Raw genomic sequence first — 27871 nt, forward strand, 5'->3', positions numbered from 1 at the left:
AACTAATCCCATTTTTTGTTTTTATTTTAGTACTGTGAATATATGCCAGACGTTACAAAGTGTAGGCAATGGTTAGAGAAGAACTTTCCCAGCGAATTTGCAAAACTTACTGTTGGTAAGTACATGGTTATTTGCCCTTCTTGTAGCCTACCTAAGTTGCAGCACTGTCTTACCTGTTTTTATTGCAGCTTTGCTTAAAACAAATCAGCCTTACTTGCTTTTGTTGGGGAGCCTTCTTTAAAATAAAATAAAATTCCACTGGCAAATTGAAAAAAATTTTTTAGTGGCCCCCATTAAGGTCATGTAGGACTTTAATGTGCTCTGTAGTTGTCTTGGTGGCCTGTTGTGTTAGTCAGAATCTATGATTATAATTTTTGGAGGCGTGCTCAATGTGCAGACTATCACATGCATTTCTTAAGAGGGTGCATCAATCTGTCAACATTGTGTCTGTAACTCTTTAAAACATGAACAGTACCACCAACTTGGCAACATTCATAGAGCAGTGCAGATATTTTTAAAAGCTCCCTTCGAGCTTTATACAGGCTTTTCCATAAGGACTCTCAGCAGAAAACCATGTTCTCTTTCAATTCCACGCCACATTTAGCATGAATTGAAATCCAACGTTGATATAATCTGATTGGCCAAATGTAGTGGCTCCGCTGGGACAAAATCACCATGCCCTGATTATTTCCTGTTTTTCAGTAGTGGCAAAATGCCCCTTGAATATTGTCCCATTATTCATTTTAAGATAAGTCACATGTCACATGACCTTTATAATTACTTTTGGAAAGTTTAGCAGTTTGGTCAGTTTAAGCATCTCGTATATCCCTTGGTTCTGTTTTGTTAAATGCATTTTATTTATTTACCCTTTTTGTAGCACTATGCCAACTAATTTCCTCCATGCCGAACGAACATCATGAGTACAGCAACAAAAACTAAAGAAGAACTCTTATCCTTTAGCACCCAAGGAGCTGAAATACCTTTTAGAATTATGGCCTTGATGCCAGTAAAATAATCTTTGCTGGGAATGCTGTTTATTGAAAGGTATTTGGGCTGAAACTCTGGCAAGAAGAAAGAGAAAGCCTTCCTTGAATCCCCTTCCAAGTAGAACAGAGCAAATGGGGCTTTAACTGGGAAAGACTAAGGACAAGACCCAGTAATTGGGGCATGGTCTGGAGAACCTGGTCTGCTACAATGTAGGGCAGTGGTGAATCCCAGTGGTCTGAAAATGTTAGGGCCAATCTTGGGTCTTTCGGGTTTGAGTTTCCTGTTTTGAAACGTTTACCATTTTAGGTGGAAGCTGGGTTTATCTGCATATAGAAAGTGCATAGATAACAACTTGACGGTTTTGCACTTTAACTCCACCATGAGAGTCATTCCTTCAAGATAAAACAATATTGTTTTGGCAGTAATCACTCGTTTTTTCTACTAAGGCTTCACTAAATATATCACCATAGTGAGAGCGATTGGTATTTTTTTTACTGCAGCAGACAAATTTAAAATGAGGGGCATGGTAAACCACACCCTCGAGAGTCCTGAACCTCTTTGCGTCCTCACTTTTTCACCAAAAACTAAGAGCAAGCTTGTTCACATACTAGGAACAGATCTACCTCATGCTATTTTAGTAGAGACTGCTTATAGATTGTGGCAAGAGCTCTCCTCATCCCACAGCGCCTGCAAGTGCTCCCTGGCCTCTGACCTTGTCGTTTTTATGCCTCTCGCTCTCTGCCTCACTCTTCCTTATCGTGACCTGTCTCTTTTCTATTACATTTTTGCCACCCTCTTCCAGTCATGATTTCTTGTCCTAGTCAATCACTTTCAGTGTTCTCATGTATGTATATGTGTATGAATATGAGATTTCTATAGCGTAATCATGTCCAGTCCAAATGGCAGCAGAGTGCTCCTCTTCCTACACTTGTGCTCCCATCCCCCAAGTTTCCTCTCATTTGCCACAAAAAAAACCTTCCAATCCCCCACCCTTACCATAAAGTAAACCTAATCTCTGCTGATGCATGAATCCCCCACACAACATATCTCCTTCAGTATGTGTGAAATGTGCAAATCTCTTTGTTTTTAGCTCTTCATTCTACCCCCTCGCCACACTGCATTGCAATGAAGATATTGGGATCCACCACAATGATTGTGACGCAAGAGTGTGCCTTTTTGCGGTCTTGGCAACGTTTTATTCGCGCAACATCTTGGAGGGCAGTGGTTGGCTTCATCCTTCGAAAAGTCCTCTTTATTTTCCCTGTCCTTTTACCTGAAGTTACTGTGTCTTCATTCAAGTACATCACCGTCCAATAACCCTTCAATATTAAACGCTTCTTCTGCTGTCACCCCATTAATCACTGAGCACTTTCTCTCTGAAGAATTTGATTGGTTCTCTAGTCATCTTTTCACTCCCACATACAACATATCTCCTTCAATGTCTGAGAAATGAACACCTCTCTTTGACTTTAGCTCTTCATTCAACCTACTCTTCACACTGCATTGCAGTGAAGAAACTGGGATCTCCAATTTTGTGTTTGTTTGCTCCTGGTAGGATCAACAGTGACTAAATTGTCGGTGAAGAATGTCTTGAGTGTGCTGGTACTGAGGAAGAAAAGGGAGCATGGACACTGGTTACTCCAAATGTAGCGACCAGTTAGGAGAGAGAGTCTGATTAAGCCTGAGGACAAATATGATAAACCTTCTGGTGAAGTTATATAGAGAATTAGGTGTTATTTTAAAACCATGTATTGTCAAGTTTTTCCTCTAAAACTATAATCTCTGGGAGGGGGGGGTGTGGAGCTAGCCTGCTGGCAAGAAGGCCGTCACATCGTGAGGCTCTGCCGGACTTAGGGCTGCATTCTTTCATTTCTCCTGGCTTGGCGGTGTTGGAGGGGAGCCCTCCGGTTTGCTGTGGTGCCCCCGTCTGCTGCTTTATTTCTGCTGCGGGTGCTCCCGCGGAGGGGAGACGTGGGGCGGGCTGAGCCGGGGGTGGGCCTGCAGTGGAGGCCTGCCCGGCTGTGTGTGGCCGCCGATCGCCTGCACGGGCGGCCAGAGGAGGTCTTTTTATCCCGCTGGAACGGGGTGCGCAGTGGGCGATTCCGCCCCCATAAAACCCCCCGAGTGTGCTCTGGCTGGACCCGAGCTCTGAGCGCCCGGCCTGGTGGTGACGGCTGTGTGGCTGCTGGCCCTATTCGGAGTGTCGGCCCGGAGCGGCGTTTGGCTGCTGCCGTGCTCTGCTGCTGGAGGAGGTGGCTGGCGGAGAGGCCTGTGGCCCCGCGGAGGAGGGGTGAACGGTGAGTGGCGCCTGGGGGGGACATTCGGCGGTTGTTTTTGGGCCACTCCCCCCCCCCCCCCCCCCCCTCTTTTTGAGTTATTGCTTGGCCGTCCCAGGCTTGGGGGACGCGGCTCAGAGGTGGCCTGGGCGGCTGGACCTGCCTCCTCTTGCGGCTGCGCGGGGGACTGCTGTGCTGTGCTGTGCTGTGCTGTGCTGTGCTGTGCTGTGCTGTGCGGGCCCCTAGTTCGGCGCTCGTGTCTGGGTGCGGGGGCCCCCTGTCATTTCAAGTTGCGGTGCTGCTCGGTTGGGCCGTATGCTGGTCATGAAGATTGACTGGACCGGTGTTTTGGTCTGCCTGGCCCTGGGTGTCGACGCTGGGTCTTGAAGCCCTGATTGACGGGTGATTTGGGCCGGGAGGAGACGCTTGAAATATCTAGTGCTGCACTGGCCTTTTTTTGGGGGGGTTATTTTTTTAAGCCTTTTGTCACGGTGCTACGTGTGTCCTTGGATGGTGGTGCTGACGGAAGTAGCCGGCGATCTGGTGATAGAGATGGTTGCGTTATGGAGCCCCTGGTTGACCCTCAAGTTTTTTGCTGGGGGCCCTGGCTGAGCCTTGCGCTATTTGTTTGATCTGTAGGGCCCCTGGTACTCGGGGGGCTTACTGGCGGCTGGCTCCCTGGTGCTGTGCGGTATGAGCAAGGCGGAGCAGCAGCAGGCGGAGCTCTCTTTTGATGGAGGCAGACGGAAGGGGGGCACTCCGGGGCCTCCGGCTGGAGAGGCGCAGGTGGAGGAAGGGTCCTCGGATACTTCGGTTCGGTCCATGTTTTTGGATCTCAAGAGCAGCTTGGTGAGGATTGACGCCAAGCTGGACCATTTGACAGAGCAGATGGATCGTATCCGTGCCCGGGTGGATGAGCATGATGCCCGTTTTGAGCAACTTGAATCCCGCACATCGGAGCTGGAAGACCAGGGACATAGGGGGAGAGAGCGCCTGTTGCAGATGGAGCGTGTCCTGGAGGTTATCAGGAATAAGAATGAGGATTTGGAGGCGCGCTCTTGGCGCAATAATATTAGGATGCTTGGTTTACCTGAGACTACAGCCATGGGTACAGCCATGGGTAGAATGGAGAAGCTGCTTGCTGACTTGTTCCCGGGTGAGTTGTCTCGCATGCTGGTGGTGGAGAGGGCTCATCGATCGTTGGGCCCTCGGCTGGCCCCTGGGACCCCCCGCGCCCTGTTATTTTTCGCCTCTTAAACTACAGTGACCATGATACGGTGCTGCGCCTGGCCCGGGATCGCCGCCCAGTGTTATACGGTAACACGGAGTTATCTATTTTTCCTGATTATACTCCGACTGTGCAGGCTGCATGCAAGGCCTTTTTGCCAGTGAAGCGCTCCTTGAGCTTGACAGCGGCTCGTTTTTCGCTTATCTACCCGGCGAAACTTCGGATTCAGCATGGTGGCACTCTGCATTTCTTTACTGACCTGAAACTAGCGGTCAGGTTTGTTAAAACGCTGCCACAGCGCTCTGTGTCTGATGGGGCTGGAGATGCAGGACCGGAGCGGGTGACTCTCAGCGACACTGATTGACTGCCTCTGCGTTAAGGCGCTGTTGGAACCGGGCTCCTGCCTGGAGTGTTTGTTGTATTGGACTTGAGATCCTTTGAAGCCGCTATGTCTGCATCTTGTTTGTTCTTTAAGGCCCTTCGTCCTTTCTGGATTGTCTGTTTTCGGATGGTCTGGATGGCTAGCTCTCGACCCTTGGATGAGTCCTGTATCTATGTTGTGGGCCCTTTTATGTTCTTATTGGGGGTTGGGTGGAGGTGTGTCTGCTTTGACCCGGTTGGGGGGTCGGTGTGTGGGGGGGGGGTGGTGAGGTTTTTGGTTGGGTGTTTCACTGTTGAGTGGAAATATTGTTCGTGTCTTCCTGGAGTGAATGAGTTCAATACGCGGCGGTACGTGGCACGCTGGTGGGGCATAGGGTGTGATTGCTAGTTTTTGGTATGGATAGATGAAGACAGTAAACTGTGTTACATGGAATGTGCGTGACCTGAATGATCAGCGTAAAGTGCGACTCATGTCTGCTTATCTTCGGCGTCACCATATTGATATATGTATGCTGCAGGAGACGCACTTGGATGGCTCCTCGATGCATCAGCTGCGGGCTGGGTGGATTGGTGAATGTCATGGTGCGGGGTTTTTGCGTTATGCTAGAGGAGTGTCGATTCTGATACGTAAGGGGCTGCAGTGGCGTACTCATCGTGTGATTGTGGATCCAGAGGGGCGTTATGTGTTGTTGAATGGCACCCTGTTGGACCAACCCTGTCGGCTGGTGTCTGTGTATGGCCCGAATGTTGATGATCCTGATTTTTACTGCGAGCTGTGGCGTCTGATTGACTCATTGGGGCATGGATCTGTGATCTGGGGGGGGCGACTTCAATGTTGTTCTGGATCCTGAGCGGGATCGGGAGAGTGCGGCTAGACCTCTGCATTCAGCTGCTGCTGCGGCGTTAAAGACTGTCATGTGTGATGGTGCCCTGGTTGATTTATGGAGGGTGAAACATGGGGATGAGAGAGAGGGCACCTGCATTAACTATGTTCATAGCAGCTGGTCGCGCTTAGATCGATGGTTGGGCACTCGGGATGTTGAGATGTGGACGTGGTCGGTGGATCATCTGGCTCGGACCCTCTCTGACCACTCCCTGGTCCTCTTGCGGCTTTCCATAGCTGGAGCCCCGAGTGCTGCATTTGCCTGGCGCTTGCCGTGTGGGGCGCTTCGGGACGAGGCATTTCGAGAAGAGATTCATGAGGCCATTATGAATTTCTTTGCTGAGAATCGCGGGTCGGTTTATTCGGCGGGAACGCTCTGGGAGGCCTTTAAAGTGGTCATTCGGGGAGAGTGTCTTGCTAAGCAGCATGGGTGCTTCGTGAACTGCGGAGGGAATTGGCCGAGCTGAAGAGGCGGATATCGGAGTTGGAGATGAAATTGGTGACAGACTGGGCGAGTGAAACAGTGGCGGCTCTGCGTGAGGCGGTTTTTAGATATGAGGAGGCCGCAACAACGGGAAGTTTGTTTTCTGGGCAAATATGCCAGAGCCCAGCGTTATGGGGAAGGAGAGAGGGCCAGTCGGACACTGGCGAATCTGCTGCGCAAGCTTTGGGCGAGTGGATATGTGACTGGCATCGATGGGCAAAGGGGTGAGCGGGTGCTGGGCACTGAAGGTGTAATGCAGGTTTTGCACACTATTTTGCGGACCTATATTCTGCTCCCTCGGAGCACAAGCTTGATGCAGCACAGGCTGATTTTTCAGAGATCAGTTTGCTTTGGTTCGAGGAGGCTCACGGGGCTTATTTTGATGAACCTTTCTCAGTGGAGGAGGTCAAGGCAGTTATTAGCGGGCTGCCTGGTGAGAAGGCCCCTGGTTTGGATGGACTAACCCCTGCCTTTTATAAGGAGTATGCTGATATTCTAGCTCCTTATCTGTTAGAGGTTTATGCTGAGGCCCTGGAGACCGGTTCTCTTCCTGCATCCTTGAGGTAAGCGTTGATTCTCAAACCTGGCAAGGACCCATACAGCTGTGACTCGTACCGTCAACTGTCTATGATCAACGTGGATAATAACATACTTGCTAAGCTGTTGGCGCTGCGGTTGCAGCCCTTGATGGCGCGTTTGGTGCTCCCGGACCAGTCTGGTTTTGTGCTGGAGCGGTCGACGATGCACAATCTTGGCACCTTTTTCGTGGTGCTGAGTGGCCTGGCGACAGGTGACGAGGCTGCTGCTGTGTTTTTGGACGCGACAAAGGCGTTCGATTCTTTCGCCTGGCCATATCTGTTTGCGCTCTTGGGCAGGGTGGACATGAGTGCCAGATTTATTAAATTGAGCCGCTTGTTGTATTCCGGCCCGGTTGCGCGGTTGAGGTTGAACGGTTGTATTTTGGAGCCCTTGCCTGTGGCCCGGGGACCCGTCAGGGATGCCCTTTGTCCCCGCTCCTATTTGCTATTGCCATGGAGCCGCTGGCAGCTTATTTGTGGCAGCATCACAATCATAGGGGTCTGCAGTTTCGGCAGCAACCAATTTTAATCTCGCTGCATGCAGATGATATCACGCTGTATGTGCGGGAGCCGGGTGTGAATATGGATGTCCTGTTGACTGAGGTCGTTCGCTTTGGCGGCTTCTCAGGCATTACAATGAATTGGTCTAAGTCGGTGGTGCTTCCCCTCACTAGTGGTACGGCACGCTGCTCGTCGCGGTATCCAGTTGTATGGGCGGAGGGTCCGGTTCTTTATTTGGGATTGTGGCTCAGCTGCGACGTAGAAACTTTGTGGCTTGCCAATTATGGCAGACTGATGGCCTGGCTGGAAAATAGACTGGAGGTGTGGCACGCGCTGCCTCTTTCGCTCAGTGGGTGCATTGGCATCACTAAAATGGTTGTTTTGCCAAAGTTTTTGTATCTCTTCGTTAACCTACCACTGGTGCTTACTGTGGCTTTTCTTAAGAGGCTTCGATCCGCTTTGGTGCGTTTGGTGGGGGCGGGCGCGCAGCCTAGGATTGCTTGAGAGAAGCTGACGCTGCCATTTGAAATGGGGGGGCCTTGCTGCCCCGGATCTGGAACTTTATTATTATTGCACGCAGGCCCACTTTGCGTATTTCTGGATTCATCCTATACGGTATTTACCTGACGTTGCGCCTGAGAGTGATCTGGTCTGGCCGGATCGGCTGCCGAGAGTTCTTGGATGTCTGTCTCGAACTCGTGCGAGAGGGATAGATACTGTGGCGTGTACTTCCAGGGCTTGGGCAGCTCTGGGGAGTAGATCTGGGACGGGGCTGCTCTTTGCCCCTGCGATGCCGGTGCTGGACGTGGCAAATGAGCAGATGCTCTTGATACTCGCCTGCGTGAGTTCCTTGAAGCATCTGAGCTGTCATTGCTGGGGGCTTGGTTTGTGAATGAAGGTTTGCTGGAGGCGGAGGAGGCGCTACAGGCGGGAGCTGACAACCCGTTGCATAGATTATATTTGTTGCAGGTTTATGCAATGCTTCGTGCGCGGTATCCTGGTCTTCCGGCTGTGCCTGAGACTTGTCGAGCACTGGAGTTGTTGTGGCGTGCGCGGTCTTCTCGGAGGCTTGTTACTCGATTGTATGGGTGCATGCAGGAGCTGCGGAGGGAGGTGGTGGTGGCTGCTAAGACTAAATGGGAGCAGGATGTGGGGGAGGAGCTTACCGAGGAAATGTGGCGGAGCCGTTGTGCGCATATGCGAATGTTGTCGCCCAATTATAGGCTGCGGCTCATCCACTTTAAATTCCTGCATCGGTTATATTACACCCCTCGTAGCTTGTGTGCTATGGGTTTGCGGGCTGATGCACGTTGCGAACGTTGCTGTGCTCTGGACGCTGACTTCTTGCATCTAGCGTGGAACTGTGCTGAGGTGCGTGCCTTTTGGGAGGAAGTGATGCGTGGCATTGCTGGAATGACGGGCCTGGTTATGCCTTTCTCTCCTGTGATGGCGTTGCTTGGCATGCTGGATGGGGTGTCACCGGCATGTAGACGACTGGTGGGCATGCTGCTTCTTCTGGCAAAACAAAGGGTGGCGATGTACTGGGGGCGGGGTAGGGTGCCGCGTAGAGCTGACTGGCTGCCAGATGCTGCGTTCTGTCAGGAACAGTTGTCAATTTTCTGGGAGTTTGCCCCTGCGAAATTCTCGTCCTAGAGATATCTGGATGCCTTTCCGTGCTTTTTTGGACTCTCAGGATGTCTTTTTTCAGGTCCCATCACATTATGACATTGCTCGGTTTGGTTGGGATGTTCTGTGTGCCATGTATGTAACGTCTGATAGTGGACCCTTGCTGTACGTGCCTGCTCTGCCGCCTTTGTTTTTGTTGGTTGGTTTGTGTTAGTTATGTTTGTGCCCAAGTGAATACTCACGGGATTTATACTTGTGGTGTGCTCCTTGTGGTTGTGCTGCTGGATGGCTGGGAGGCTGCTGACTTCGGTCATGCTTAATTAGCTGAGATGTTTGATCATTACATTTTGCCTCTAATCGTTTCATGCATTACATTTGGTACACCACTGTATTTCCCTTGTTTGTTGTATGACTCACGGGGCGGTTATGGTGTTGTATTGTAAATTTTGCATAAATAAATAAATAAAAAACTATAATCTCAAAATGATTTTTTTTCTAAGTTGGAATATGATGCTTCATTAACCCAAATCATGGGAGCTGTTTTCACTAGAGGAGTGATTTATGTCCTCTAATTAGCATTAGAAAATGGTCTGCATTTTTAGGACTCGTCAACAGACAGCTTGCAACTCTCCTTTTGTTGAAGACCGATTGTGAACAATACAAGTACTTAGAGGGGGCTTTGGGTCAACCCATTGCTTACCATTAATTTGCTTTCTTGTTTGTCTCACTTGCTTGCACCTTACTCAGTGGTTTTCTTTCCTCTTCTTTTGCTTGTCCGTTCCCTGGAGCATACCTTCTTTACCATGCTTTTGATTAGATGACTTGTATCTTTCTACAGCTATACATCTGGGAACTACCTTTTCTTTTGCTGCACGTGGGTGTTTACTTCTTTAGCCCCCCACCCCACAATCCTATGACAAAGTGTCAGAATTTAAAGACAGACTCTTGACATTTAGGTTCCACTTGTTTACGAACTGGAACAAATGCTCTGGCCCTAGCCTGAGGAGCAGATCTGGGAGAAGAGACCTCTTTCTAGTCACTGTCTATACACCTCCTGCCTCAAACACATGCAGAGGGAGTGGAGCATCCTGCTCCTCCCCCAGCACTTTAAATGATACTTTTGTGTGCCAAGACCTGAGCTTACAAAAATGTAGAATGCTGGAAATAAAAGAAAAACAACCCAATAAAGTCTGCTCTTTAAGTAAGCCTGGCAAAGATATACCTGCAGCTGTATTTTATGGATGATTTGGGATGGGCATGGAGCAACAGAGGGGGCACAGAGGGGTCAGGATGTCAAAGAGGGGAAACTGCACCTGGGAGAGAGCAAGAAAACATATGCGCTCCTATGTAGTGCTCAAAGAAAAAGAAGAAAAGCTGTTGCCTGGTGTGAGCCAAGGAAAGATACATGACATCCAATCAAAAGGATGGCCAAGAATCTATAACAGAGAGGCGGCATAACCACAACAAGAGAAAGAAAATCCATTAATAACTGAGAAAATGAGACTGATAAGAAAGCCAACACTTGATAAGCAATGGGCTGACCCAAAGTCCACTGTAAGTATTGGTATTGCAGACAATGGCTCATCAAAAACATACTGGTAAGCGCTGAGACAAATACACACACCTATTCGGAGAAATACCCATATTTTAATGAGCGCTGTAGGTATCTTTTGGACAAAAGTGTATGTTCACATACCAGTACAAATTAATATTTTAATATTCGGTTGCTGTTGCTTCTTTTCAAGGACCGGCACCAAAACAGGATCCTGGTTTTGGAGAAGGACCAGCATCTGCAGGAGACGATGATGAAAAGAAAAAGCAAAAAAGAGGTGAATTTTAACTTTTTTAAGTATTCGTCTAAGTAACACATTTATTCTTAGGAGAGCATGTATGTATTTATGAAGGCCCTCATTGCACACAAAACTGAGTGCTTTTCCCATCGCATTTGACCACTCTAAACAAGATGATGTCACCCTCTTTATGTAAGGTGATCCTTGATAATCTGAGGTTCTTGTGGCAGGAAAAGTCAGAGTGGCCACTTTAACTTATAATGTATTTTTCTATCAGTTCTTGATCATTAAAAACAAGGAACTATCACGGACCAAGACTCCAGACATATGACCTTTCTTGAATGGAGTGCCTGACTTGAAACCAATTTGTATCAGTCTTTCCTAATTAACCAGATTCATGGATCACAACACGCAGCTTCTGTAGAAGCATTTAAGGGAATTGCTCTGGGGAATATGCCAGGGACATTAATCATGCAACATCTAAACCACACTATTACAGAGTGTCAAGCCACACCAACGCAGCAGACAACAAGCACCAGAAATATGACATAGAACAAGCAGTGGAAAGGCTCATCTACTATGTCAATGATGACACAGTTAATGAACTTCAACCAAGTCATATGTATAGTACAGTGCGTCTCATACCTTTTCTGTCCTGAGAGCTACTTCTGATCAGTGAAAATCATTGGGAGCTACTGAAGGCTACTCATGCATTGTTTCCAGACACTCCCACTCCCAGCTTCATTGATATTAAGGCTAATTTCCATAGATTCAGACAATATGGGTTGGAAAAATACTTCGACTAAGGGCACTATCGCAGCCTGCCATGTGTGTCACTGAGAGCATGGTCTTTGGGGATGTATTAACGTGCGTGCGTGTATGTATGGGATACATGTGTATGGGTGACTGAGAGCCTGTGTCATATTTACTTGTGGCATAGGATATACCATTTGCATTTGTGGAAATTTTGCACGTATACACATACGTACGTACAACAAGTGCAGAGAAATGTTCTGCAAAAATTTTCATAATATGGAACGTTTTTCTGCACTTTAAATTTCTCCTGTTTACAAATAAAAATTTAAAAAAAAATGTTTTTTTCAGTTCTACTTGTGGTACAGTGTCTGCTGGCCACTGGGAACAAGAAACCTGCTGTTTGTAAATGGGACACTTTGAAATGGGAGGAAATTATTAAAATGAAGAGTCATCTTTCTCATTAAGGTAACTTTTCCTTTTGATTTGCTTCCATTTAAAAGCATTCAGAAACATCTTGTTCTCAAGCTCCAATATTGAGTTGACAAGGTCTTTTATTTAAGAGTTGAATACCTCAGTGCTTCGGTTATTCACCTCTGTGTCCCATCCTAGGTCATAAATCTGACTGAGCACTGCTCATTATTAGTCCCTGCTATCTGCTGCCTGATGATAATAATGTAAAATGAACACATCCTTCCTTAACTTTAAAAGGAAAATGTGACCCTCTGCTTATTTAAAATGAAGGTGTCTGCGAGCTACTGGTAGCTAGTGATCGACTGGTTGGTTAGAGACACCTGGTGTAGGGCATATTGTGTACAACATAAATGCTGTAAACTTGTATGGTGCAGTAAATGTCTTTATGGCATCCTTGGCCCAGACAGTGCTCAGTGAGGAAGACTATTTGAGAGAAGACGAATGAGTCACTCTCCGCCTCACCCCACTCTTGTATTATGGAGGCATTATGTCTGGTGACATGCATAGGTTGATCATTCTTAGATAGTCGTCCTGAAGATCCAAAGAGGGGTAAGAAGTGGCAAAATAGTCTTAAGGCACAAGGTCACTGCAGTGTTATGGGTACCAGTCTTGCAAGCAGAAAGAGACTGTCTTGTGCATTTTGGTGACATTTGAGTTTGAGGTGGCAGATGAGGAATTCTACCACTTTCCACATTTAAAAATCCAGCAAAGGACCAACCACAGAAGATGAAGCTGCTGATACATCTTAACTAGAACAGGTTGTTGCTTCTTCTGCTCCACCCTAAAAAAAGAAATTATTTCGAAGAGAGGGTAGGCGATTCATTAAGCATCCCAAGGATTCCTTCTTTTGGCGATAGAACTTATTGGAACAGCTTTTCATCATGCCTTGTGGTTAAGAAGTGGGCTCTGCCCATCAAATCTTTTTGCTTTTTAATCACCTAGTTTTTTACCTTTATACTGTAGGTGAGCTTCACAACTGGTGACTCATGCACTGTAAACCTATGGTAAATGGACTGTATATGTTTACTGTTGGTGTCTTCCTTTTATGATAAGGACGCTGCGACTCAGCAAATGTAAGGGGCACTTGGCTGGTTACACATGTGCGCACATGTGTGAGTTCTGCGCATGGGAGGCTCCCGTCGTGCACAGCTCGGTAACTGCGCACAGGTAAACTGGTGCAGAGGGGACTCTGCAGGATTGGATATTGACATGGAGTAGGCCTTATAATGTTAGTGCACACTCTTAAGGGAAGTAAGTGTGGTTTACTGTTTTGTCTTCAGTGACTCTCCATTATACACCTATAGGGAAGATTTCCTTAAATTGCAGCTTTACTTACCTTTGTCATACAGAGACCAGTGACATAACAAATTGGGGTATAACCTTTGCAGGAAAATCAATTTAGGAAGTCCAAAAAGATATCTGCACAGTTTATGGGTCATCCAGGACTGTCTTATTTCTCTGGCTCGGCTCAGGATCAGAGCCTAGGCCTTTTGTCACCCTGCTGTCAAGTTAATTACATTTCTTTCCAGCAGCAGGAACAAAGGCCTCCTCACACAAAGGAAGCAATTAACAGTGCTTCACTCAGCTCCTGAGGAGGAAAGGGGGGAGGGGGAAGGATCTGCATCAATCAGTTGCAACAACCGACCAGGATGGACAAGCCCACTGAACGAAGAAGGGAGCCCAGACTTTTGAAGAACACAAGAGGGGGCTTCTTTTGAAGATTTGGTGGGAATTGCCCTTTCAGTGATGTCAGCAAGGGGCAGAGCTGAGGCCCCCAGAGCAGATGTTAACTAGTGTCTCCTGGGTGACTCAATTTGAAATGTCCCAGCAGGCTGTGAAGGACGGCTGGGATGGGGCGGACAGATGAATTGGCACCTCAGGATATTCCAGAAGTGCCTCACTTCTGGAACCTTTCACCCGCACTTAAAAGGTCTTGCTCAAAGAGGCGAGCTCTTCTCTTGGTTGTGATTTTCTGCTGGACACTGGATTGGAGGTCAGTTGGAAGGAGGAACCCTCTGATGCCCATCTGGACTAAGGATTCTGACTGCAGTTGACCCCAGAACCAGTGGGGCTCCTCCCAAGACCAGGGAAGCTGGTCCCCTTACACCCTCTGAAGACTAGTTCAGAGAAAGACTGGACTTATGCACCAAGGAGGAGACAAGCCCCAGAGAAGAAAAAGGAGAAAGGCTGGCGCAGGGAGTCAGTGAAAACGGATCCCTGTAAAGTATGTCCCCTTAGAAGCCAGGGGTGCTAGGGAAGGTGCTCCAAGTGGCTAGGGCTCACCACCAGGAGCAATACGAGCCCAAGATGGAACAAATAGTCCAATGTGGCCTGAAATGTCAGCGTGATTGGAGTGTGTGGAGAGCTCCACTGCCAAAACTCCACAGGGGTGGGCTAAGTCCCAAAGGTCACCACAAAGAACTTTTTTATTTTCCAGCCCTGGTAGGGTGCATGTGTGGGGACCCCAACACAGTTTATTGATTGGGGAGGAGTGGGAAGCCCAACTCTGGGCCCCGAAGTTGCCAAGAGCGCAAAAGAGCACCATTGAGCTGCCCCTGCTTTAAAGAGAGGAGGTCCTGGGATCCCCAGCTCGGGTTCCCAGAAGAGAGGAGGACATAGAGGGAGTGCAGTCACACTCCCCCCTACCCTTCTGCCCAAACCCCTCCACCCCCAAAATAAGCAGTTAGCAAGCCTACCCTGCTCCCCCTGCCTGTGTCTGGGAGGAGTGAGCGGAAGCCACTGGGGCAAGCACCATGCCCACAGTAACGGACAGGGAAGAACAAAACTTGCCCACAGTAATGGACAGGGAAGAACAAAACTGTCAGCTCCCACAGCAGCATGGAAGAAAGCTGCCTGTGTGGGGGAGCCGGCTGGCTGAGGGCAACTAAAGGGTGGCCTCATTGGGCCACCCCCCAACAAAAGAGGTAAACGGGGGTCCCCAGGTGGGTGAGGGCAGCCCCTGCAGGTAAGAAAAATGCATACTGCACAGCTGCAACAAAGGCAGCACCTTCCCCGGCTCAGCAGGAGAGGGGCTAATAAAATATTCACTGCTCCAGTGTAGTGCCCTATAATGCCCTATAATGCTCTGCCCAGTGAATGGTGATTAATGGCATGCACTGCCTGTCGTGAGTAGGCCTTGGACTGCTCTGCTCCTCTACCCTGATTGTCAAGCGCTACAATGGGGTGTTGGGTTCCCAGTGGAGGGCAAATGTGGACCCTTTACTCGTGCAGGCCACACAACAGTTGGCCCACTCCTTACAAATTCTTTGCAATGTAAAGTACTCAAAGGATTAAATGAACAACAAACCATAAATAACCTTGCTTCGAAATCTGTAGTTTTGTAAAATATACATCTCAGTTTAATTATTTTTTTATTTCTCTGAAAGGTCACCATTGCAAGGGTCAGATGAGTCAGATGCCATAGCAGTGCCTCTAAAATGTTACCGGAGATAGTCAGCCGCCTTACCGCATGATGCTGTAAGATGTACAGGCAAGTGTAAGAAAGGGGACATAGGGCGAATGCAGTCCAAAATGTAGTCAGTGTTTCTCGACTGTTTGCGGGGCTTAAGCGATCAGTTGCATGTCAGGCTAACAATTGTGGGACTGAAAGGCTGTGCATAGACAACTTGCTGAACTGGTGTTTTCAGAAAGGTTAGAATGGGGTCGGTCTAAAATTAAGGATTTCTCCCTGCAAGGCTGATAATCAGTCAGAGTTGATTTGCTACTTTGTTGTTGTCTCTGTGTAGGCAGCAGGGTAAACAAATTGCTAATCACCTCTCAGCCCAATACGTTTGGCAGGTGACTGAGTTTGAGAGTCAGTCGGTTGGGGCGTAAGGGTGAATAATTGACCACTGAGGCACAAACATTTGTAGTACTAGATAGATGGGGGAGGGAGGACCTTTAGTCGGTTATGAGTGGCCCTTGGAACGGCTGTAATTCAGGTAGTTTACCTTGATTATATTGTTGGTTATCAACCCGAGATAGACGATGTTTCACAGAGGTAGTATGGCTTCTTTATGAGCACTGACATTTTTGTTCTCATAGGTACTATAGTTTCTTTAGGAGTACTGCTTTTTAGATAATGTATTGGCCTTTGAGTGGGGGGTACATGTTTAAAGAGCTTAGAGGGAAACAGTGTGGTTCTTGTAGAGTGACTGAGGGTGGTTGTAGGAATCTTGCACTTTCTATGATATGTCAAAATACAATATATTGTGCAAAGAGACCAAGGGACAGGGGCTTGCTCTAGCAATCCCAAGGTGCTCTTTTTAGGGGGGCAGTGTGGTCGAGCAGCCTTAGGCTTATCAGAGAGGAGTGTTGGACATCTGCAAATACACACAAGTCAATAAATGAGACACACAACTCAATAAGGAGATCCACACCAATTTACAAAAATAACAAGTATCTTTATATATATTTAGGCACCAGAATCAGTACGATCGGGGTAAGTACATTTTGCAAGAAAAATACTTTCAGGTTTCAAAAGTCGACTGCGTTTTTCATATGTGGCGATGTTATTCTATGGAGGAAAAACGAGTACTGCATACAGGTATAGTACAGTGACTTACAGGACCAATCTCCTGGACTTAAGGTAGGTTTTCCGCCAGGGTCAAGGCCACACCACCAGGTCTGACCTAGCGGCACTGGGGAGGCAGGGTGCAAAGGTGTAGTATGCTGTGGGGTGGCCAATGTTAGTCAATGGGGATCTGTCCGGTTGGAAAGAGGATGCAGGGTTAGACTGGGAGTCCAATCCAGGTAAACCAGCAAGTGGGTTCCAATTGCGAAATGTTTGGGGACACCTTGGATCCTCTTCTCCACAGGCCAGGGGCGACAGGTGCAGAGGTGTCTTGAGGCATTGTGTTTTCTCCATCGAGAGCACTCATGGTTGAAGGGGCATGCGGGCAGAGGCTGCAGGCAGCGTTGGTTAGTCCACAGTGGGCAAGCCGAAGGTGGGCTTTGTCTCTGGAGGGCTGGGGGACCACAACGGTACCGTTGGCCCACTTCAGCTCGGGCAGCTAGATGGCACCGGTGCGTTGGTGCTTTCTGATGTCGGGTTTTCAGTGGTCTAGAGTCCTTGTAGTTCTCTTGGTTGCCTGCAAGATGGAGCTCCGCTGCTCCATGGGAGTTCCTGAATCTTTGTTTAAAGCAGGCTGTCCTCCTAGGCTTTGGAGGCACAACAGCTGCAGTATGAGACGACACTGGCACAATTTAGAGGGAGCAGCAAACAGGCCGGCAGGACTAGGTCCGGGTCAGGTGCTTCTTCCTCAGTCTTTGCTTTTGTGGATCTTGAATGTCCTCCGTAGTTCAGCAGGAATCTAATTTCCTGGTGCCAGGGGCTTCCCTAAATTCTGAAATTAGGGGAGTGTAGGGTAGTAGCCAATAGGCTACTTAACATTGGGGTCACCATAACCCCCTATATGATCACTTCCTGCTGGAAGTGGGCATAACCCTGTCCCAGAGTTCCTAATTCTGCCAACAACTAGATGGCAGATTTCTAAATGTTGTGGAACATCAGGCAGCTCACCTTCGGGTGGGACTGACCTGAGGGGTTGACAATCCTCCCATTAATACTAAATCTTCCCCCTGTCCTGGTGCCAAATGGGCCCTGGGACAGGGGGGTGTCATCATCTCTCCTTTGAGCAAAGCCAAACCTACATACCAAGGGCACTGGGCTTCTTTGAAGCTTCCTGCCTTGGAATGCAGATTTGGAAGCCATATTGTAGGGTGCGGTGTGTAAACACCTCTCCTAGAGCAGGCTTGGTTCGTGACCGCTCGAGAGTAAAGGCTCTCACCCCTGGGGATCAGAAGCATGTCTGATGGTGGCAGACTGGCTAAAACTTGTCAGTCAGCACACTAGTAGTTGATAGGTTTTCAGGAGGCACCTCTAAGGTGCTGTATGGGTGCATACATTAATAAATCACTGGAATCAGTGGAGGATCATTAATACAAGATGTTTGATACCTAACATCCCTCTTTTCAGTGAAACCATCATGTAGCTGGGGAACTCGTATTGACCAGTGTCCAGCACATGTACTTAAAATGGCTTCCCTGTTCCCTCACTATGTCCAAGAATCGACAAAGACAGTTCAGGGGGCATATCTGCTCTTGCAGGTATGCCCTCACATGTAATATAATGCACCCTGCCTTAAGGCTGGAAGGTCTGCTATAGGAGTGACTTGCATATCTGGCACGCAGTGTTAAGGGACATGGCACACAAGCTGTGTGTCTGTTGTGTTTTCACTTTTTAGCTGCACCAAGACATGCGCCTGAAGTGGCAGTCTGCATGCGCTAGGTGAGGGGTCCCTGAGGGTGGCACAATACATGCTGCAGCTCTTGGGGACCCTCTTTGGTACGCATGCCCTAGGTACAGTTACTAGGGACTTACTTCGGGCCAGTAGTATTGCCAATTGGGGAACAATTGCACAGTTTAAAGGGAAAGATCTGGGGACCTGATGAGCAGAAACCCAGCACACTTTCAGTCAAAATTGCATCCGTTACCAGGCTAAAAGTGTGGGTGACCATGTCAAAAAGGGATACTTTCCTGCAGTGATGTGGTGAAATGTAATCCTATCTTGTGGTGGGTGTCAACAAACATTCTAGTGTACAGGGTGTTTTTTCCCTATCTTTGTGGATTAGGGTACTCGCCTGGACTGCTAATTTGAAGGAATGTGCCACGAATAAAGCTTATATTTTTTTTATAGAATTTAAGGTTTGAATAGTGGAGCATTAGGTAATTAATTGTCCTGCTCTCACTTCTTCCCAACTTATGTAAAGGAGTGCTAATGCAAAATAACTTTGCACCCAGCCATGTGTCAAATATCCCCACCTTGTTTTCCATGTATGAGGCAGTATAGTACTGTTGATTAATCTAAATGGACCAAGTTGTCTTCTCTCACCACAAAGAACTAACATAACATCTAAATCAGGGGTCTCCAACAGGTAGCTCGGGAGCTACTGGACGCTCACCAGTACCCTGGAAGTAGCTCCTTAAAGTGCAGCCCAGCAGAGTACTTAATTTAGAGGGTGTGTTCTATCCATAAAAGAAAATCGTGTCTGTTTCTTTGGAAGAAACAGACAAGATTTATTTGAATGGGTTAACCCAAAAGGCAGAATGCAAACTACATATTTGATAGAAGAGTATGTATTCTGAGTAACTGATATCCTGAGGTTTTAAACAAAAAGATTGAAAATCCAAAACAGTACTTAAACGGCTACTTGAATTAATGATAGTTTATTCTGAGGTGTGTAGATTTAGAACTTTTTTTGTATTTCCTTTAAGCCAATGTGCATTTACTTCTGTGACTGTTATGTCACTTGGAGGCTTTTTATTATGATAAAGCTTTTCCTGCCACTAGCAACCCCATCATATGCATCGGGTGGATGGTGCTTAACTATAGTTTTGAATTCTAAATATCGTCCAGACAAAATATTGCATGCAGTATGTAGATTATTTTTAATATAAAGTATATGGTCAGTATAGTTTTAACTCCACATCTTTTGTTCTTGAAGATATATACCTTTGAGGTACGTAGATGTAGAGTTTAGAATTGTAAATCTATACTTACCTTTATATGTTCATTCCTGATGTGATATTAGTAAATATTCTGTATATTTTATCACTCAATATTTTAACATACATCTGGGTGGCACCTACTTGTAATTCTGCATAGTGTGGACACTTTTGCGATTGCCTCCGATGTGATCAATGCTGTAACAATTGCCAGTGTCATTAGTAGGTCGAACTGTTTTCATCAGACGTAGCTCTATTTATATAAGAGGTTGGCGACCCCTGATCTAGATGTTTAGGGCAGGGCTTTATTTCTCTTTTTTTCTTTGGTTTCCCTTCGATCAAGAGGTGAGGCTTTCTAATGTTTGTGCTATCATTTGTCTTTCAAAAAAATGCACAACATTTCTTAGATCAACAAGGTTTGTTGGCTCTCTCAATAGCTGTGTATCATGTTTAGAAAGCTATATTCTTGTAATGTTTTCCCCTTTGGGCATGAATTCCTTTGTTATCACTGAAACCTACCTTCTGTGTCGTCTAAGTTGCAGCGATGGAAGAAGACCAAGGACTTTGTAACTGTCCACAAGTTGCCTAGTTTGGTAAGAGGGATTTAGTACCCGGCATGGCCAATGGGCTGTTAACTTTTTTTGGTGCTGGCCAAAGCAAAACGTCTTCTGTACCATGATTCTCTACTACCATTTAAGAGGACAATTCTCCAGGAAAGCATAGATCTGATTTACTCTGAGACCTGCGCAACTAGGCATTCTTGTAACTGGATCCGAAATGGAAAGCATTACATTAGGATGGTACTGCTTGAAAATCACACTGCACAGTACTTGAATGCCCTTAAAAATATCAGCCTCGTAGAGACAAATCCCTGTCGTCTGAGGCTGGCAGTCTCCGTTCTGGAACCCTCTACTAGTTGTTCAGTAGTAGTAGGTTGTATCAAGCATCCCAAAAAACCTACTGTGCCCTAGTTCTGCATAAAGTGTTTTAAAGAAGGGGCAGTGTTTTAAACATAACTGGTACCCAAGCTGATACAGAACATGGTTGGCAATCCATCCTTCGACTCTCAACCCTCGGAAGAATCAAAATGAGACCGAGAAAAAAAAAATCTGGTATTTTAATGTGTATCAGACACTGTGACTTTGAATACTAACCAACAAAAAATGTATTTTGTTTCCGTTCCAGTACTGTGGTTGCACCCCAACCTTTGGTACCTTGTCTTGTGTCCTTATATATTTCTGCCTCTGAGGAGTTGTTTAATGGTTTAGATATATTCTCTGTGCACCCTGATTAGGGAATTTTCCCACCAGCAAGGAGGGATAGAAGTCAAAAAGCTAAGCAGCTATTTTGAAAAACATGCCTAGATTTTTTTGTTTTTAAATCAAACTAATCTTCCTTCTTGCCTCACTGAGTAGCAGAGATCGAGTTCTCACACAGGTGTTTGCTTTGTAAAATGAAGCACACTGTAGCACTGTTCTCCTGAATTTTCTAGATGTACACAAGATTTACAATTCTAATTGTTTTGTTTCATCACCCTTATCTTAAAATGTGCCATTATGTTTTTGGGAAAAACTACATTTAAAGGAAATACTCAGCTAGACCTGTTCAGCTGTCCAAACAATTTCTCATAGCCTTTGGGAACAAGGGTTACCCCTCTGGAGTTTCAGATGCTTGAGGCATTATTTAAAACCCAAGTATTTTCCCTAATTCAACATCACATAACAGATCATTGTCTTGCAGAGTTAGGAGGCTATTTTGGTATCACTACATGATGTTGCACTGCATACCTAATGGTGCCAACACACTCAGCTAATACTGTGCTGCACAAGAGCAAAAGCTGCACTGTCCACTTGCCTGCTGTTTTTATATAGTCCTTAATACCACTCTTCTGCTGCATCTAAGCTCTGTACGTAAAGCTTGTTAATATTAGTAGCAATTTTGCCTCTGAAAGATGGAAGACTTGGTTGACTTTGTTACGATGTACACATCTGACCTGCAGATCCAATGAGATATTAGTAGCAAGCATCTGTTCCATGAGCCTTGTGCAGATTTATCTGGTAAGTGACTAGACTTTTAACGCAGCTCTTTGTTTTCAGATCTAAATAGGGTTCCTGTGGGGCATGGAATTTGCTACTGTCCGTAGTAGTGCTCTGGTACTTTTGCATCTTACATCCTATATACAGCAGTTTGACTCCGTGTCCGGACCAGACCTGCTGGAATTAATTTGGAGGTGTTTTGTTCATGCTCTTCCCATAAGAGGATGATCCATTGACGCCTCCTCTTGATTTCATTGATCACCGTTTACAAGATGACACTACCAAGTTCCGTGTGATGCCTGAGCAGGGCCCAGCAGGCAAGGTGGATGGAGGGCTGGGCAGCCTGGACCCCACTGCGAATTTGGTGTTAAGGGAGACATGCTACTGATCCCCAGTAAGCACACTGGCTCAGAGGGGATTATGGCAGCTGATGTGTAGCACAGAGAAGAGGTGGGTGTTACAGGAGTAGGAAAGGGGCTGAGGGGCAGAAACCCCGAGTAACAGTCTGAGCGCTGAGCAGTGCAAGCTTGACCTGTGCATATTCTTACCTGATTTGAGATGAATGGTCCACCCATTATTTCCTCAGGAATATTTTCAGAGTCTGGAAGGAGCAGCAAAGTTCCCTGACTACAAATTTTCATAACCACTGTTGATAACTTATGGTGAGCTTTCTTTAGACAGTAAAGGAGCAAAAGTCTCTTGTATATAAGCATTCTATGCCATTCTCTCTACCAGAGAAAAAACAGCATTGGTGCATTTCCAAAAACACGTTCCTATGGGAGCAACCTGGGCCGCTCAGTGTGTTTTTTGCAAGCATTATTCATTGGACGAGATGTTCTATTGAGGTTTACTGACACAAAACCTGACCAGGGAAATCCTCTGCCCCCTTAACTTCCCTCCCCTCCCCAATGTTTTAGACAGTGCAATCGAATTCATAGCCAGTTGAGAAAGACAGGGAGTAGGATGGCAAAGCAAGAAAAAACATTTCCATATTGGTAATAGGCTGCCCTCCGTCTTTTTTCTCCCTGCTTCAAAACACTCACTCCGCTAATCTCTTGCAGCATAAGGTGTGTTTCAAACTTCCCTGTTGTAAAACAAATAAAAACAAAAAAAAACTGTTTGAACTTGGTCAGAATGGTTGGTGTCTCATGAGAGGGGATTCTGGCTCAGTGACCATTTCTCAAGGAGAGCCATATGCACAGGCCTAAACAGGATTACGATGTTTTAAACCAGTGGTTCCCAACCTTTTGGCTTCTGTAGACCATCACTTCATCATTAATAGAATCCAGGGACCCCCACTGAACCCCGATTCCCACCCTCCCACTCTAACCCCCCCACCCCAATAAGTCATTACTGGAAGCCGGGGACCCCGGCCTAAACATTGGCAGATTTCAAACACAAAACAAAACATATAAAATACAGAAACAAGCCTTCATCAAACAAATGACAAAACATTGTATTTACCTTGCAAACAAATATAAATACAAAAAATAAAAACAAAAATTTTAATAGGAAGGTTGGAGATACTTTGATGCACCTGCACTGCTCCCAAAAATCAGTCTGAAGATACTAATATAATTTGTAGCCTCCATTTTCAGATTCCTTGACTCTTACAGTACTTTTACGAAATTTCAGCTGTACATTCAACCACTTTATTTATATCTGTTAATATTATTTAATTTTCTAAGCAGTCACGGACCCCCTGAGAAGGCTTAGCAGACCCACAGGGGTCTCTGAACCATAGGTTGGGAACCAGCATTTTATAATATCTTTCTGGATATGCCTGTGGTACACAAGCAATTCCTAACAACGTTTATCAGAATACCCATGACTGTAATATTCACATTTGCTGTCCTTGGTCAACTATACTCCGTTGTAGGATTGTCTGCTGATGCGGGTTTCATGTTCTTCGAGCAGGTCCCCGCACCCTCCCTCATAGTTTCCTTATAGAGGTTAAAGGTCTTTGGTGAATCGATCAATCCCTGGGGGACAGTGGTGCAAATCTGCAGATCTCAATCTGGATGAACTGAATTTTGTCAGAAAGGAAAATAACCATTTTGGGACTTTGTGTTCAAAGGCAATTTAAGGTGAAGAGGGCCTGGTGTGCTGTATCAATTACATGTGCTCCACACTTCCCGAAATTTGCCACCTGTTATGCAAGTTCTTCAGTTTCCACCTTCTAAAGGCTCTTTAATGATTTGACCAGACTTTTGGAAGCTTAGTACTCTGTTAGAGAATTGCCTTGTGGGGAAACAAAATGTAACTGCTAGTCCTTCGTGGGACGTGGTTTGTGTTTCCACAGTCTGGTCATCTTTTGAGACAAAGTACGGCATTGTTCATTCAGCAGGCTACTTTTGGGACAGGAGTTGGTAATCTCTGTATGTTTGTCACTGAGAATCACAGAGTTGGTGACTGCTTTGTATTGTGTGTAATTACGTTGTAACCCTCCATCCCTGGGTCAGGCTCGCGTACCTATAGTATGAGCATTTAGCAGCTGTGCTTGCCTTCTCAAGTGCAAGATCACTAATGAGGTAAATTCTTGGATGTAGCTTGGGAGAGGCTGACTCAGTGAAATTTGTAGTCCACATTTGAGTTGTGCCCGGTACGGTACTTTAATTGAGAACTTCTGGTTTGCCTTTGCATATGGGCTCTGAACACAATTCGTAAGTCATAACATGGAAGGATGTTGGCAAAAACATGCACTTATCACCCTGATCTTGGATGGCAGTGAAGAGGTAGTGTTCGACTTTTATTTGTGAGTAGCTGACAATGTTCCCACTTTAAATGCAGCATCTGTTGCCAGTTCTAGAAGTCGTGGTTTAAACAGTCTACAAAAAATACTAATCAAATGCACCAAACTTGTAATCTAATCTCTGTCTGCAGAAAATTGAAGTGTTCTGCAGTCTAGTACTTATCTTGTTCTTCTTGAAGCTCTGTTTAAAGATTTACTTGACATAAGCAAGCACCGTTTGTTATGTATCTCTCTTTTCATAGGTGGAAGAGGTCAGATAAAACAGAAAAAGAAGACAGTACCACAGAAGATTACAATAGCAAAAATCCCAAGAGCAAAGAAGAAATATGTCACACGAGTGGGAGGGCTAGCAACGTTTGGTAAGTTTCCACGTTGTTTGACACTCCACGCTGCAGCCAGTTAACATCAGTTAGCTCTGCGAATAGTCTATTCTTCCCTCTGTGTTCTGCTGAGATTCCGCATATTACAGAAAATGCATTTAAAAAATCCCTTTTCCTATGCCTCAAGTCAGAGGAATGAAGGTTCTCAGATTAGCTGTGTACTGTCAAGTTGCAGATAGAGGTTTGCTTACATAGCCCTGCAGGAGAATCTCAAAGCCATTCCGCCCAGAAAACGTAAGGGGGGTGCTCAGTAAAATCACTAAATTTCCTAAATAAAATGAAGGCAGCAGTTAGTGAAGCACTTTCAAAATAGCAGAAAAGTCAGAAGAGTGAACTAAGGAGAACATGTTATGGGGTAATAAATAATAAACTTATCTGCCCAAACACATACATTGTAACTTTATTAGATAGAAGTTATGGAAAATCAGCCTGGTCAGTGCAAAATGCTCACAAATGATGCAGAGAGCACTTGCTTTCTTCTATTATATGCAGCTAGTTATAGAGCTCAGTATAATGTCATTTTGGATGAGATCCAGAGTCTTTGCTGTAGGCTTTATTGAAAGTAATGTGCACACCTAATGCAGTCTTACACATGGCTGACAGGATACTGTTGCTTTATGTAGCATTTCATAGCAGGATCTGTAGATAATTATCAGACCATATTACAAATTAGAAGCACCGCACCGCTCTGCTCTCTGCCTGATAGCGAAAAAAATACACTGTTTCCGGTGCAGGCCCAACCTCTTGACAGTTTACATCTGCACTGAGGTGGGCGTATCCGTGAAAGACACAGCTTAGTCTGAAACTGCAGCTTCCACTGCCAGGGTACCCACCCTCATTTTGAAGGGGGGAGGCCGGGGGGGGGGGGGAGGAGGTTGGGGGGGTGGGGGGGGGGGGCAAGTATGTCCTCTCCATAACCCCACCTCTGGTCCCCACCCCTAAAGCCAGTGCATATGTAGTGTAGTTATGCGTAGTGCACAATCCGTGGGCCTTTTTATGGCTTCTTTGCCTCTGTCCCTCATGTCCAAAATGTGGCACAGGTACAAGTGTGATCCCTCAATGGAATGAGGCCATGCCTCCCTACTAACAGATAAATGCCCGCTTGAGACTGCGCTGGCGCAAAATGTGCTACGGTGCAATCCGTATTCTAGATTGTGGTGCACAAATGTCTTTATATCCTTTTGTAATACCCTAAACAAGTGCCATACCTGTTACACTTTGGGGCACCTTTAGTAAAATTGCCCCAGTATCGCCTTTTATCTAAAAGGCTGACTGGTCATTATTTTGCACGAATCAGCTTTAGAATGTTTTGGACAAATTAGTGTTTAATTCTTTTACATTTGATGTGCATTGCATATATGCGCTAGGCTCTTTAACCTGTTGATTTGTATGCATGTGACCCTTGGAGAGAAGGTTCTTTATAGTGCGTTGCCAATCATTATTCCTTCACATATTTGGCATGGTGTTGAACTGTAGTCTTTATCCTCACAGAAATTGATCTCAAAGAAGCACAGAGGTTTTTTGCGCAGAAATTCTCCTGTGGTGCTTCAGTAACTGGTGAGGATGAAATCATCATTCAGGGAGATTTTACAGACGACATCGTTGATGTGATTCAGGAGAAGTGGCCAGAGGTAAGCACTAAGCTGGCATGGATGAGCTGATTGTTTTATAGACACTGTTTATTATTTGTAGTCATTTAAAATCATTTTTTTATTTCAGGTGGACGATGAATGTATTGAGGATCTGGGGGAAGTCAAGAAGTGATTCAACAGCGTGCCTGTATTTAAGTAAAGTTGTAGTCGATGCAGCCAAAGCAAGGAAAGCTTTTGAGGACTTTGTTTTTACCGGTCTACACTAATGTGCACCGATCTTATCATTGGCACTTTCACTATTCTGTAAGGATTTCTTTGTGATTTTTTTTTTTTAACTGCCAAATGTTACTGCTAAGTTTTCCATCATGCTGCTGCATGGAGTAATTACTTAGTTTAATAAACTATTACTTCTGGCCGTCGCTTATGACTCTGTCTGAGGTCGTCTGTGTAACACATTGTGGTCTCTCTTTATTTTTTTTTTTTTTTTTTTTTAGGACTTCGGAAAGACACATTTTCATTAAATGTGTGTTTGAAATAACTTTGCCGACTGAAATAACAGCACAACTATCTTGATAGTTTCTTCTCCAGGTGTTAGGAAAGATAAGATGGGCACTATGGCCAATGTTACCCTGTGGAATAGTGTTTATGGCCCTTTGGCTATCATCAGTACTTCTCACATTTGCTCTGGTGTTGGTGAATCAAGCCTTAGTCAACAGGATATGGGCACCTTCTGATATGTCCATCCTTCTTCCCTATGTGCAAATTGTACAACTTGGTGCACTGAAGCCCAATTTATTCCACTTTCAGTAAAATCATCTAAAACTAGGAATCCTATCACCAAAACAAGAATCCTGTAAACATTAAGCAATTTGAAAATTTAGGGTGGCAAGAATCTTGTTGTGCAGTTTAAGGTAGTATGTTATTTAGTCAAAACACTTCAGGTGGAGTCCAGTTAAAAACACAACAGGGCTCTCGGTTTTCGGAATAGAGACCAGTGCTAGCAGTGTGCAGTCTACTGGGAGTATCAAAATTTCGAGGCGCCATATCTCAGATGGTCAATTTCAGTCAAGGTCGTCTGGTGCCAAGGGCACTGACGGATCTGAGGGAACCTAGTACATCCAAACACATCACCTATGCCAACAAGGAACTGGATTTCAGGGTTATGCTTCAGCATCAAGAGCTTTAATGAACTCTCTGGAACGGTAAGACTGGAAAAGGAGTACCTATGACCAACCTAAGTGGATCGGGGAAGTTGCAGGCTCACCAGAGTTGAAGCAAACACACATCTCCGTGGCTCCAAGACCTAGGCCTTTATTCATGCGCTGGTCATCTCAGCTGTTGGGGGATGGGGTGGGTGCCCTACTCCTTTCCTCCCAAGGTAATAAATGTCTTGTTCACTGACTGATATCAGCAACAAGAGAGGACAACAGTCAGAAAAAGTTCTGCGCAGCACTGATGTGAAGTGTTTGAGCCAATTGAATGTAGAGGTTACAGACTCAAGAGTTTATTCCACTTTAAAGGCACAAGCAGGAAACCTGGGCAGACAAAACCTTTCCTTTATCAAAGTGCAAATTCTTCCTGTGTTCCTGTGAAAGTATATTTTGTACTTTTGTAAAAAAAAAAAATGCAGGCTCAGTTATGCC

At 45.9% G+C, this 27871-nt stretch overlaps 1 protein-coding gene across 1 annotated transcript in view; it reads left to right on the forward strand.

Annotated features, from left to right (window-relative positions):
* Positions 1–26647, forward strand: part of DENR (density regulated re-initiation and release factor) — a 57385-nt gene extending 30738 nt beyond the window's left edge. The window contains exons 4-8 of the mRNA XM_069214957.1: positions 31–115; positions 10690–10773; positions 24499–24615; positions 26128–26267; positions 26356–26647. Of these exons, the coding sequence (XP_069071058.1) occupies positions 31–115; positions 10690–10773; positions 24499–24615; positions 26128–26267; positions 26356–26400 (471 nt within the window). The 3' untranslated portion in view covers positions 26401–26647. The remainder of the gene's footprint in view (positions 1–30; positions 116–10689; positions 10774–24498; positions 24616–26127; positions 26268–26355) is intronic.
* The last annotated feature ends 1224 nt before the right edge of the window (positions 26648–27871 follow it).

This window comes from Pleurodeles waltl, chromosome 11, assembly GCF_031143425.1.
Source record: "Pleurodeles waltl isolate 20211129_DDA chromosome 11, aPleWal1.hap1.20221129, whole genome shotgun sequence".
Taxonomy (NCBI): Eukaryota; Metazoa; Chordata; class Amphibia; order Caudata; family Salamandridae; genus Pleurodeles; species Pleurodeles waltl.